Raw genomic sequence first — 12,626 nt, 5'->3', positions numbered from 1 at the left:
CTGGCGATCCAGTGGTTAAGAATCCGACTTCCAATGCAGGGGATGGGGGTTCGATCCCTGGTCAGGGAACTAAGATCCCACATGACGTGGGGCAGCTAAACGCATGTGCCACAACTACTGAGCACAAGCGCCACAACTAGAGAACCTGCATGCCACAACTACAGAGCCCACGTGCTCTGGAGCCTGCCACAACTACTGAGCCCATGCACCTCAACTACTGAGCCTGTGCACTCTGGAGCCTGCATGCCACAACTAGAGAGAAGCCTCTGCGCTGCAACGAAAGATCCTGCGTGCCACAACTAAGACCCAACACAGCCAAAAATAAATAAATAAATATTAAAAAAGAAAAAAAGAAGTCCATGGATGACAACCAAGGGGAGAACCCTCAGGACTCCCAGTACTTCCTTGATGTATCTCACTTAGCAAGCATGAGGACATATCATTGTCTGTAAACGTTGAGAAACATTCAGTTGCAAAGTGATGCCAAGTTTTAGGGTAGAATTCCAGTAACAGTTAACATTGCCTTAACAGAAAAGCTGTTCCTCAACCACAGCCTGGAGCCTGAATTCTGACCCATTACCTCATAAGTACATGCCATTGGTCACAAGGGGCGCTGGTTGGAATAGGGTGACTCACTGTAACCTATCACCACTACCACTAGAAAACCAGCTCCCACTACATTTAGCTAGATATAAGTGGAATCAATCACCTTGTTAAGGAGGAATTCTGGCACTTTGGGAATCATGTTTACATAAAAGTTAAGGAGCCTCGCTTTGAGGGGAAAGTCTGAGATGATAAAGGAGAAGAAAATGTGCCATCCAAGGAAAGAGTGTACTTTTATTTAGAATCTTATGTACATACTTAGGCTCAGCCAAGAGCTTTCAGTAAAGACTGTTTTTTTGTCTTTTAAGGTATAAACATACACTTTTTCTGTTACCTTTAGGTAGTAAGACAGATTCATATTACTGTAAGAAGAAATAGTCTAGATCTGTTTGCACTGAGCAAAGAGCAAAACTGAGGTTAATATAGAAATAAATACTGATCAGAAAATACATTGTTCTTCAGTTGGCTTGTGTATATAACAGTTTGGAAGCTGACAGTATGTAATTTTGCTATTTTTTTTTGTTTATTTTTTAACATCTTTATTGGAGTATAATTGCTTTACAATGTTGTGTTAGTTTCTGCTTTATAACAAAGTGAATCAGCTATGTGTATATATATATCCCCATATTCCCTCCCTCTTGTGTCTCCCTCCCACCCTTTCAATCCCACCCCTCTAAGTGGTCACAGAGCACCTAGCTGATCTCCCTGTGCTACGCAGCTGCTTCCCACTAGCTGTCTATTTTACATTTGGTAGTGTGTATATGTCCATGCCACTCTCTCACTTCGTCCCAGCTTCCCCTTCCCCCTCCCCGTGTCCTCAAGTCCATTCTCTACGTCTGCATCTTGATTCCTGAGGTGGATGGACCTAGAGTCTGTCATACAGAGTGAAGTAAGTCAGAAAGAGAAAAACAAATACTGTATGCTAACACATATATATGGAATCTAAGAAAAAAAAGAAAAAAAATGGTTCTGAAGAACCTAGGGAGAGTACATAATTTTGAACCGCAACGGTTTACATGATAAGGGAGAAGAGAGCCTGGCTATTTTCCTTCAAAAATGACTATCACTGAATTTTAGAAAGTCTATAAAACTGAAGAAAATGCCTGATAATTACCAAATAAATAGTATTTGTTTGCTACTTCTGAGTGATTATTTAATATTCTTACAAATCCAAGTTTTTGAAAATAACAATAGTGCTTATATAACCAAGAATTAGTTCTGTTTAGCTTGTAAAAATTAGTAGAAGAAAAAATACCGTGAAATCAAAAGATATGTGAAAGAGTATCATTTTTACCATCATACTCAAAAGAGTTTAAGGGGAAAAAAAATGGAAAATTTTAAATTTTATCTGTTTTAGAAATATAGAACAGGTAAATCATGCCTTATAAATTTTTTCAATCAATGCCTAGATTTTTCTTACCAGAAAAAAAAATGTTTCTCCCTATCCTGTTCTATGCTTACATTTATGTCCCATAACTAAGGTTACTATTATTACCTAGTAATTACTACTTTTACCACTCCAACATAAATAGACTAGCCTCTGGACCTGTCCATCAAGAGATGAAATTCATGATGGTTAAGGCTCAGGCTAAGGCAGACTTTAGAAATGGTCTACTTGCTGGGGTCCGGATTCTGCCCTGCCACTTTCTAGCTATATGACCCTGCACTAATTACCTAATCAATCTGTTCATCAGTTTCCTCATCAGTAAATGGGAAATAGAAGAGTTCACCCTTTATAGAGTTGTTCAGACTGAGTAAGAGAATGATGTAAGCACTTAGCACAGCTCTGGACAAGCAGTAAATGTTCAGTAAATGTTAGTTGTGATTTATGAGTGTTTTAACGGAGGAATCTGTAGCAAGTTCTAAACAATTGGATTTACCAGGCTTTTGGATCCCAACTTGTTTAGAGTCCTGTCGTTGCCTGTGCACCACTGTGTTCTCAACAAAGACATATTTAACGTACAGAGTAATTATCCTTTTCAGTTATACTCTGTGTTTTCCCAAACTGAAAAAATCTATATTTTAAACTTTGTAGTAAAGAACAGACTTCTGGGGCTTCCCTGATGGTGCAGTGGTTAAGAATCCTCCTGCCAATGCAGGGGACACGGGTTCGAGCCCTGGTCCGGGAAGATCCCACATGCCGCGGAGCCACTAAACCCATGCACCACAACTACTGAGGCTGAACTCTAGAACCCGCGAGCCACAACTACTGACCCCGTGTGCCACAACTACTGAAGCCTGTGCACCTAGAGCCCGTGCTCTGCAGCAAGAGAAGCCACCACAATGAGAATCCCATGCACTGCAACAGAGTAGCCCCCGCTCACCGCAACTAGAGAAAGCCTGCACGCAGCAACGAAGACCCAACACAGCCAAAAATAAATAAATAAAATAAATATAAAAAGCAAAAAAATAGAAATAAAAAATAAAGAACAGACTTCTGAAATTGAAATTTAACTGGTCACACTCTTAATATTAGTAGGAGGGTGCAGTTTGTAGCATACTGATTTGGCTAAAGAAGGCAAGTTACTTTGCAGGCTTTAAACAGAACCAGCTCAGCTGGCATTTGTCCTGGACTTATCTATTCAAAATACATTTATACCCTCCTCCCAGCCTGTGGAATGACCATGACTATCGTTGCCAGAAATAGAAGTAACCACCTCAGCCTACTTGTCACTGAAACAAGAAGAGATTCATTAGTGTTAACCAAACAGATACTGGAAAGCAAGAAAACTTTATTTAATTACATTTAAGGCATATCCAGAAGATTTTCCTGCCCTCTAATGGAATACCTTATCTGCCAATGATCTTCGTCTGTCTCCTGCTACAGAACAATATAATGGATTAAAGGTTGGGTTTTGGCTGGTTAAGGATAGAATTGATCTCAATTCCCCGACTGAACAATTCCAAAAATAGGTTTTTTTTGTTTTTTTGTCTTTAATATTTATTTTATTTATTTATTTGGCTGCACTGGGTCTTAGTTGTGGCATGGGGGATCTTCTTTGCAGCATGCGAGATCTTCTAGTTGCAGCATGCGGGATCTAGTTCCCTGACCAGGGATTCAGCCTGGTCCCCCTGCATTGGGAGTGTGGAGTCTTAACCACTGGACCACCAGGGAAGTCCCCCAAAATAGGTTTTTTCTCTCGTTCCATTTTTTTAGTTTTTGCTGAGCTGGGATTCCATTCAAGGTAATTACCAGTCCTTGACCACTGGCTGGCAGACTGACTAGAAAGTATAGGACAGATAAAAACAATGTCAGAAAATTATGATTAGTCCACTGTTGGAGACCTTGATCACAGGAGTAAGAAATAATAAAAATATCAAAGAGGTGGTGTTAAAAAGCAGTTGTGGGTCTTCCCTGGTGGCTCAGTGGTTAAGAATCTGCCTGCCAATGCAGGGGACACGGGTTCGAGCCCTGGTCTGGGAAGATCCCACATGCCACGGAGCAACTAAGCCCGTGCACCACAACTACTGAGCCTGTGCTCTAGAGCCCACAAGCCACAACTACTGAGCCCACGTGCCACAACTACTGAAGCCCACATGCCTGGAGCTCGTGCTCCGCAACGAGAAGCGATCGCAATGAGAAGCCCGTGCACGACAGCGAAGAGTAGCCCCTGCTTGCTGTAACTAGAGAAAAAGCCCACGCGCAGCAACAAAAGACCCAACGCAGACAAAACTAAAATAAATAAATTTATTAAAAAAAGAAAAAAGCAGTTGTGGTCTTCCAATGTCTAGCAAGCAAGAGATAGAGAGTTGTTGGAAGTAAAGAACCCCAAGATAAACAGCAGAAACCCATCTTACCTAGGATGGCTGGCTTTCTTTTTCTTTATGCTATTAGACATTACATTGTTTCTCTGGCTGTGGGAATCTGCCACAGATTCCCACAAAGGGCAGGACATACCTGTCTTGATGGGCATTCAGAAATGGAAAGACCAAAGTATGTGTAGTTTGAGTAAATGTAATACTGAAGTAAGTCTTACTGGTTACTATGTAATATCAAAGTCAAAATTGTCTTTTTTTTTTTTTTAACTACACCAAATGTCTTTATGTAGTCACTGCAATCTCAGTTCAGGAATTCAGTGTTTTGCTATTTCCTTAAGACCACTTATTGCCATTGCATAGGGCTCTGAGAACAACCCTAATTGACAAGTCTAATGTGACGTTAAAACTTTGTATGTGCTCTAGTTGATATTGAAAAGTGATTTGAATGATAACCATTGCACCCTCTCCCCACAATCCTCCTACTCAGCAGTAGTTTTACTAACAATGTTTTTGGCACTTAATCTGCTTTAAATTCAGCTGTTTTAAATTTTAAAAAAATGAAAAATATCGTTAAACTATTTACCTACATAAATGTTTTTCCAAAGAATGTTTATGATGTTTGGTGTCCTTAAAGTGGCTGTGGTTTTAAACACGAATATAAATATCTCTTTAATGACAACAAATCATACCAATGATATTTGTATTTTAAGACTCATTTTATGTACAGGATCAGAAAAACTAACTCAAACTAGCTTAAGCAAAAAAGGAAAGTTATTGACTCACATACCTAAGAAGTCTAAGTAGGACAGAATCAGGGGCGCAGCGCCATCAGTACTGGCTGGTGTTCTCTCTCACCTGGCACCTCTGTCCACCTTTACTCCTTGGCATAATCATCCACTTCTCTCCTACTGCTGATGAGCTTCCTCCTGGAAAACAAGGAATTAGCAAATAATATTTGCTTTATATTGTAAATGGCTATAATATTGCTAGTTTTTGCCAACTGAAAGGAAAGAGAGCCCCTTTTCCATAATCCAAGGCTCAGTTCTGGGGAAGCATTCTGATTGTCCGTGCTTGTGTTATGAGCACTCCCTTGAATTGATCTCTTTCCAGGTAAAGAGATTCTTCTGACCTGCCAGGCCTGGATTATGTGACTGTAACAAAGAAAGAGTATAAGGAAGGGATGAGAGCAATAGGGATTGTGGTTGATAGCCTTATTTATTCCCATAAATGAGAGAAAGGTGACAAATAAAATGTACACAGCACCTGGTATGCTAAAAAGTACTGATTTGTATATGGTTAGTACTTCCTTCTCCTTTCCTTTCTAAACTTTGGCTCACTTTTAGTTGAGGTCAACCTAGTAACTTCTTTGAAAATACTTCTTTTTAAACAAATTAAACTTAGTAAAGAGTTTAAAGTTAAACTTTAAAAAATTTTGCTTTTACTAAGACTTTTATTGATAATCTTGATGCCACAAATTATATAAATATGCTTATTAAAATGTAGCTACCAAGCTAGTGTTTTTTACTGTAACTACTAAAGGTTGAGATTTTAGAAAAATATATATGATAAATCATGAATATACTTATGACTTTATATATTTTTCTGCATTTTGCTGATATACTCTTTTTTAGTGATTCACTTATATGTTTAAACTATTGAGAGGATTATGCCGTCTTCATTTTCAGATTTTAGTAATGAAGTGTAGCCAGTAGTTTAAAGTAGCAACCTTTTTAAACATATCTTTAAAACTTCTTTCTACGAAGAAACTTACAACAAACATTTCATATATATATACATATATATATATATACATATACATATATATATATATATATATTATATATGGTCAAGCAAGAGCAATTCTGATCGTAACATAAAAAGCCAAATTTCTGTTCCCCTTAAGAATATGAATATCCAGTCTGGAAATGATGTTCTGAGTTTTATTATTACATTAACATTTGTAAAGTTTTTATAAGTTATAAAATGCTTTCATATATTACCTCATTTGAGTCTCATGATTTTTGAAGTTTTTCTCTTTTATGTACAAAAGGAACTCTAGTGTGTAGCTTTTCTTTTGTTTTCATAGCAATTCCAATTCAAAATAGCTTTAAATTTCTTTTCTTTTCTTTATTTATTTTTGGCTGCTTTGGGTCTTCGTTGCTGTGCACAGGCTTTCTCTAGTTGCGGTGAGTGGGGGCTGCTCTTCGTTGCGGTGCATGGGCTTCTCGTTGCGGTGGCTTCTCTTGTTGCAGAGCACGGACTCTAGGTGTGTGGGCTGCAGTAGTTGCAGTGCACAGGTTCAGTAGTTGTGGCACACGGGCTTAGTTGCTCCGCGGCATGTGGGATCTTCCTGGACTGGGGGTCGAACCTGTGTTCCGTGCATTGGCAGATGGATTCTTAACCACTGCGCCACCAGGGAAGCCCTAAATTTATTTTAAAATCAATGAGGGCAAACTAAAAAAGTATTGGTGAGAATATGAACCTTGTGCACTGTGGGTGGGAGTGTAAAATTATTTAACTGCTATGGAAAACAGTATGGCAATTTCTCCAAAAATTAGGCATAGAATTACCATATGATCCAGCAATTCCACTTCTGGTTATATACCCAAAAGAAGTGAAAGCAGGGACTCAAACAGATACTTGTATACTGGTGTTCATAGCAGCATTTTTCACAATAGCCCAAAGGTGGAAACAACCCAAATGTCCATCCACAAGTGAATGGGTAAACAAAGCATAGTATGTGCATACAACGGTGTATTAGTCATCCTTAAACTGGAAGGAAATTCTGATACATGCTGCAACATGGATGAATCTTAAGACATGAGAAATGAAATAAGCCAGTCACAAAAAGACAAATATTACATGATTCCACTTATATGAGCTACTCAGAGTAGACAAGATCATAGAGACAGAAAGTAATGGAGTGATTGTCAGGGGCTGGAAGGAAAGAGAAATGAGGAGTTATCATTTAATTGGTACAGAGTATCAATTTTGCAAGATGAGAAGAATTCTGTAGGTGGATAGTGGTGATGATTGCACAACACTGTGAGTGTATACTCAACACTACTGAACTGTACACTTTAAAATGGCTAAGATGGTAAATTTTATGTTATGTCTATCATACCACAATAAAAGAAAAAAAATGAATAAGGACAGAGAATAACAAGTGTTGACAAGGATATGGAGAAATTTTAACCCTCATATTCTGCTGGTGGAAATGTAAAATGGTGCATCCACTGTGGAAAAAAGTTTGACAGTTCCTCCAAAAGTTAAACATGGAGCTACCATATGACCCAGCAGTTCCACTCCTAGGTTTATACTCGAGTATTGAAAACATACATGCACACCAAAACTTGTACACAGGGCTTCCCTGGTGGCGCAGTGGTTGAGAGTCCACCTGCCGGTGCAGGGGACACGGGTTTGTGCCCCGGTCTGGGAGGATCCCACATGCCGTGGAGCGGCTGGGCCCGTGAGCCATGGCCGCTGAGCCTGCGCGTCCGGAGCCTGTTCTCTGCAACGGGAGAGGCCACAACAGTGAGAGGCCCGTGTACCACCACAAAAAGAAAAAAACTTGTACACAGATGTTCCTAGCAGCATTATTCATAACATCCAAAAAGTAGAAATAACCTAAATGTTCATCAGCTGATGAATGGATAAGCAAAATGTGGTATATCCATGCAATGGAATAATATTCAGCCATAAAAAGGAATGAAGTACTGATAAATGCTACAACATGGATGAACCTTGAAAACACTATGCTAAGTGAAAGAAGCCAGACACAAAGGCTGAATATCCTTGATCCTGTTTATATGAAATGTCCTGAATAGGCAAATCCATAGACACAGAAAAGTTGATTCATGGTTGTCAGAGGATGAGGGTAAAAGGAAATGGAGAGTGTCTGCTAATTGGTTTTGGGTTTCTTTTTGGAGTAATGAAAATGTTCTGGAATTCGATAGTGGTAATGTTTTTACAACCTTGTGAATATACTAAGAAACACTAATTTATACAATTTTAAGTGGTGAATTTTATGGTATGTGAATTATACCTCAATTAAAAAATAAGTGACTACTTAGGTGTCCATCAACAGATGAATGGTTAAAGAAGATGTGGTATATATGTCCAATGGAATACTACTAATCCGTACAATTTTGCCATTTGGATGGACTTGGAGGGCATTATGCTAAGTGAAATAAGTCAGGCAGAGAAAGACAAATACTGTATGATATCACTTATACCTGGAATCTAAAAAACACAGCAAACTAGTGAGTATAACAATAAAGAAGCAAACTCACAGTTATAGAGAACAAACTAGTGGTTACCAGTGGAGAGAGAGAAGGGAGAGGGACAATATAGAGGTAGGGGATTAAAAGGTACAAACTATTACATGTAACATAAATAAGCTACAAGGATATATTGTACAGCACAGGGTATATAGCCAATATTTTATAATAGCTATAAATGGAGTATATAACCTTTAAAAATTGTGCATCACTCCATTGTACACCTGTAACTCATATAATACTGTACATAAACTGTACTTCAAAAACAACGAGGGCTTCCCTGGTGGCGCAGTGGTTGAGAGTCCGCCTGCCGATGCAAGGGACACGGGTTCGTGCCCCGGTCCGGGAAGATCCCACATGCCGCAGAGCGGCTGGGCCCGTGAGCCATGGCCACTGAGCCTGCGCGTCTGGAGCCTGTGCTCCACAACGGGAGAGGCCGCAACAGTGAGAGGCCTGCGTACCGCAAAAAAAAAAAAAAAACACAAACGAAATGACTACTTAAGATTCCTAAACTTAGTTGTGTAATTTCAGTGAAAGCTTACATTTCATATAACTTCTCCCCACCCTCCACCTATTGCCCATGCATGACCTAACCTCATCTACTGTTATACCCCAGTTACTTTACACCCTAGCTACTGAAAGACTTATAGGTCCCAAATGTACTGTGCTGCACCATTCCCATTTTTTTCTTTACTCAGAATACTCTCATCCCCACTTACTCCCACATTTTCTGTTTCTGCCAAATTCATACCCATCCCAAACCCCTTCACAAGTGTCTCCACCTCTCTGGAGTCTCCTGTGACCAACCCTAGTAGAGTGAACTACCTTTTCTTTTCAAACAAGTGTAGTTAGTACAACTATATTTTTGTGTGTCACACTGTATAACAATAATTTGTTTGCATTTCTGTCTCCCCCACTAAATTACTAGCTTCCTCAGAGCAGGAAGTGCTTGTTATCCATCTCTGTACCTCCAGCACCTAACACAGTTCTTGGCAAGTAGTAGGTGCATGATAGATGAGAAGAATAATAATAGATAACCTTTATTTAATATACTTACTATGTGCCACATATTACTCAGTATACTTTACATTAAGTAATTCATCTTAATCATCACAACAATCCCATCAGTCAGTTGGGTACACAGTGTGGTTAAATAGCTTCCCCAGAGTTGCTCAACAAGTACATAGTAAGGCTAGGATTGAAACCCACGCAATCTAGCTCCAGAGTCTGGGTTCTTAACCACTATGCTATATAGCATCGCATATATTAAAAAATGGTTACACACAAAAATTAATTTTATAATTTCACTCCATTCTAGGCCTAAGCTGCTTTTATCATTTTCTTAAGTAGCATTTATGTTAGGGGAGTTATGTACATTGTTTTATTTGTTTGAGTTGCCATAGATACTAATATAATTTTGAAGTAGTAATGAAATAATTTTCTCTGGTAATGTTTTCCTTTTTAATAAAATGAACACAGTAAGGAATCATGTATATAGCAAAGAGAAGTTTACTGGGGACTATGTGCCCAGTATTTATGCCCACTACTTTTAGAGTTCTTGCTTCTATGGAGAATGATGAAGACTGTGGTTCTGTGTTAGTATTTTAGGCAGATGGAACATCAGTCAAAACCTATAAATGCTGGGACTTCCCTGGTGGTCCAGTGGGTACGACTCTGTGTTCCCAATGCAGGGGGCCCAGGTTCAATCCCTGGTTGGGGAACTAGATCCCGCATGCATGCTGCAACTAAGAGTCCGCATGCCGGGGCTTCCCTGGTGACGCAGTGGTTAGAATCTGCCTGCCAATGCAGGGAACGTGGGTTCGAGCCCTGGTTCGGGAAGATCCCACATGCCGCGGAGCAGCTAAGCCCGTGTGCCACAACTACTGAGCCTGTGCTCTAGAGCCCGCAAACCACAACTACTGAAGCCTGCACGCCTAGAGCTGGTGCTCGGTAACAAGAGAAGCACTGAGATAAGAAGCCTGCACACCGCAATGAAGAGTAACCCCTGCTCGCTGCAACTGAGAAAGCCCGCATATAGCAATGAAGACTCAACACAGCCAAAAACAAAATAATAAATAAATAAATAAATTTATTTTTAAAAAAAAAGGAGTCCGCATGCCACAGCTGAGAAATCCATATGCTGCAACTAAGATCCCGCCTGCCACAACTAAGACCTGGTGCAGCCAAAATAAATAAATAAGTAAGTATGTGCATACATACATACATACATACATACAAACAAAACCTATAAATGCTGTACCCAGCTTTAAAGTTTTATTGTACTGAATACATGTGACTTCCTCATAGGCATAATCTAAAATCGTGCAGCAGAGCAAACGGGGTTATGTTTGACGCATTGCTAGGAAGCAATGCTAGCATTTCTTCTGTTTCGTAGCATGACAGATATGATATTAAAAAGTATACATCAAAACTCAGCCATAATTTACAACTAAAGGTAAATAGGAGACTACATTTTCTTATTTTAGTAATAGTAATTATATTTGTGGCAAAGAAGAATTTTATTTGTTGGTGTCCTAAATCTTTAATAAGAATCAAGGAGCCTGAGGGAGAAATAAGTCTTGTAGCTTTTTTATTAAAACAGAGTAGGTATATTATTCTTCCTTTCCCTCTTAGTTTCCCCAAGTATACTTTATTTGCTTAATTTACTTCCTTGGTTAGATTGAATAGGGCCTGAGTGTTAGTGCTGCCATACTGATTAAATGATTTACTGACAAACTCTATGGAGCCTATCTAGTTGACTGTTTCAATGACACCATTAAATTTCATGTAGTTTATTATAGCACATCTATGCAAAGCTGGAGTTTAACCATTCTCACATTTTCTTGTTGTGCTTAGGGAACCTTCAAGACATTATTTTTACCAACTCATTCTTCTTATATTCTTTCTCTGATGATAAAACATATAAGTGAAAACATTCAGCAGACATTAGGAAGCTTCTTTGACAGGCACTCTCTTCCCCCGCAAAATTTCCATATTGCCTGTGTTTCTTAATGGCCATTCTTGAACTCTCTTCCATTTTAAAACTGCTCCCTGCAGCTTTCCTGAACATGAAGATTTTCTTTTTCTTTCCACTTCTAGCTTTCCTTTCTCTGTACCTCGTGGACACTTGGAGGCTGCAAGGATTTAGCACTGGTCATGCCAGCCTCTCCAGATCGCATCTCTGTCTGTAGTTGGGTCTCCATGGTAATGAGAAGCAGAAAGTGCTGAAGTAGCACACTGTGTAAGGACTGGCAGGAGAAAGCAGTGCCATGGCCTGTACAGGAATAGCACTGAATCCCCATGGTGCTGGAGAAGCCAGCGAGAAGCACGCTGTGGCGGAGAGCGGGAGACTCAGTTAAGGACGCAGATTTGGCAGATTTATTAGCAGCAGTATTCTAGGATGAACCTAATTTACAGTTAGTGCTTTTTTTTCAACTGGAAAAAACATTAAATTTTTTTTCCTTATCTTTTAGGAGGCCAGATGCTCCAGTGCCTGATGGCGAAGGTGAAAAAAATATAGAAGAAAGTTCAGACAGCGAATCTTCTTTTAGTGACTAAGCTTAATGTTGATAACAATTACATATACATGTGTTGGTGCACATTTACATTCTATAAGAAAGAGAGCCTGAACTTTAACTCTTACTCATAAAAACATCAAATGGCTACATATCCACCACCAAGCTTCCTCTATGTTAAAAACTAAATAAATAAAACATTTATAATAAGCTGGCAGTATGTCTTGTTACCAAAATAAAGGACCCTGAACTGAAAAATAGAATAGCCTAAATAAAGTACTCAAGAGTATTTGAGGGATGCAATGAGCATCTAAAATGAAGTCGATATGAGTTTAGTGATCAAAAATAGACTCAATGCAAAGCAAAAAAGTGAATTTGGCTAAATTATTCAATTTTTGTGAATATTTTAGCATGAAAAGTATTATGTACATTTGTATCTTAAGAGTTGTTAAAGAAATTTCTGGCAGAA

The 12,626-nt window shown here is 39.0% G+C and overlaps 1 protein-coding gene across 1 annotated transcript in view; it reads left to right on the top strand.

The window, feature by feature from the left end:
- Positions 1-12,367, top strand: part of WASHC3 (WASH complex subunit 3) — a 53,963-nt gene extending 41,596 nt beyond the window's left edge. Inside the window, exon 7 of the mRNA XM_082634633.1 lies at positions 12,116-12,367. Within this exon, the coding sequence (XP_082490759.1) occupies positions 12,116-12,200 (85 nt within the window). The 3' untranslated portion in view covers positions 12,201-12,367. The remainder of the gene's footprint in view (positions 1-12,115) is intronic.
- The last annotated feature ends 259 nt before the right edge of the window (positions 12,368-12,626 follow it).

Source organism: Mesoplodon mirus (assembly GCF_964341445.2).
Source record: "Mesoplodon mirus genome assembly, chromosome: 11".
Classification (NCBI taxonomy): domain Eukaryota; kingdom Metazoa; phylum Chordata; class Mammalia; order Artiodactyla; family Ziphiidae; genus Mesoplodon; species Mesoplodon mirus.
This window is presented reverse-complemented; position numbering and strand designations above follow the sequence as displayed.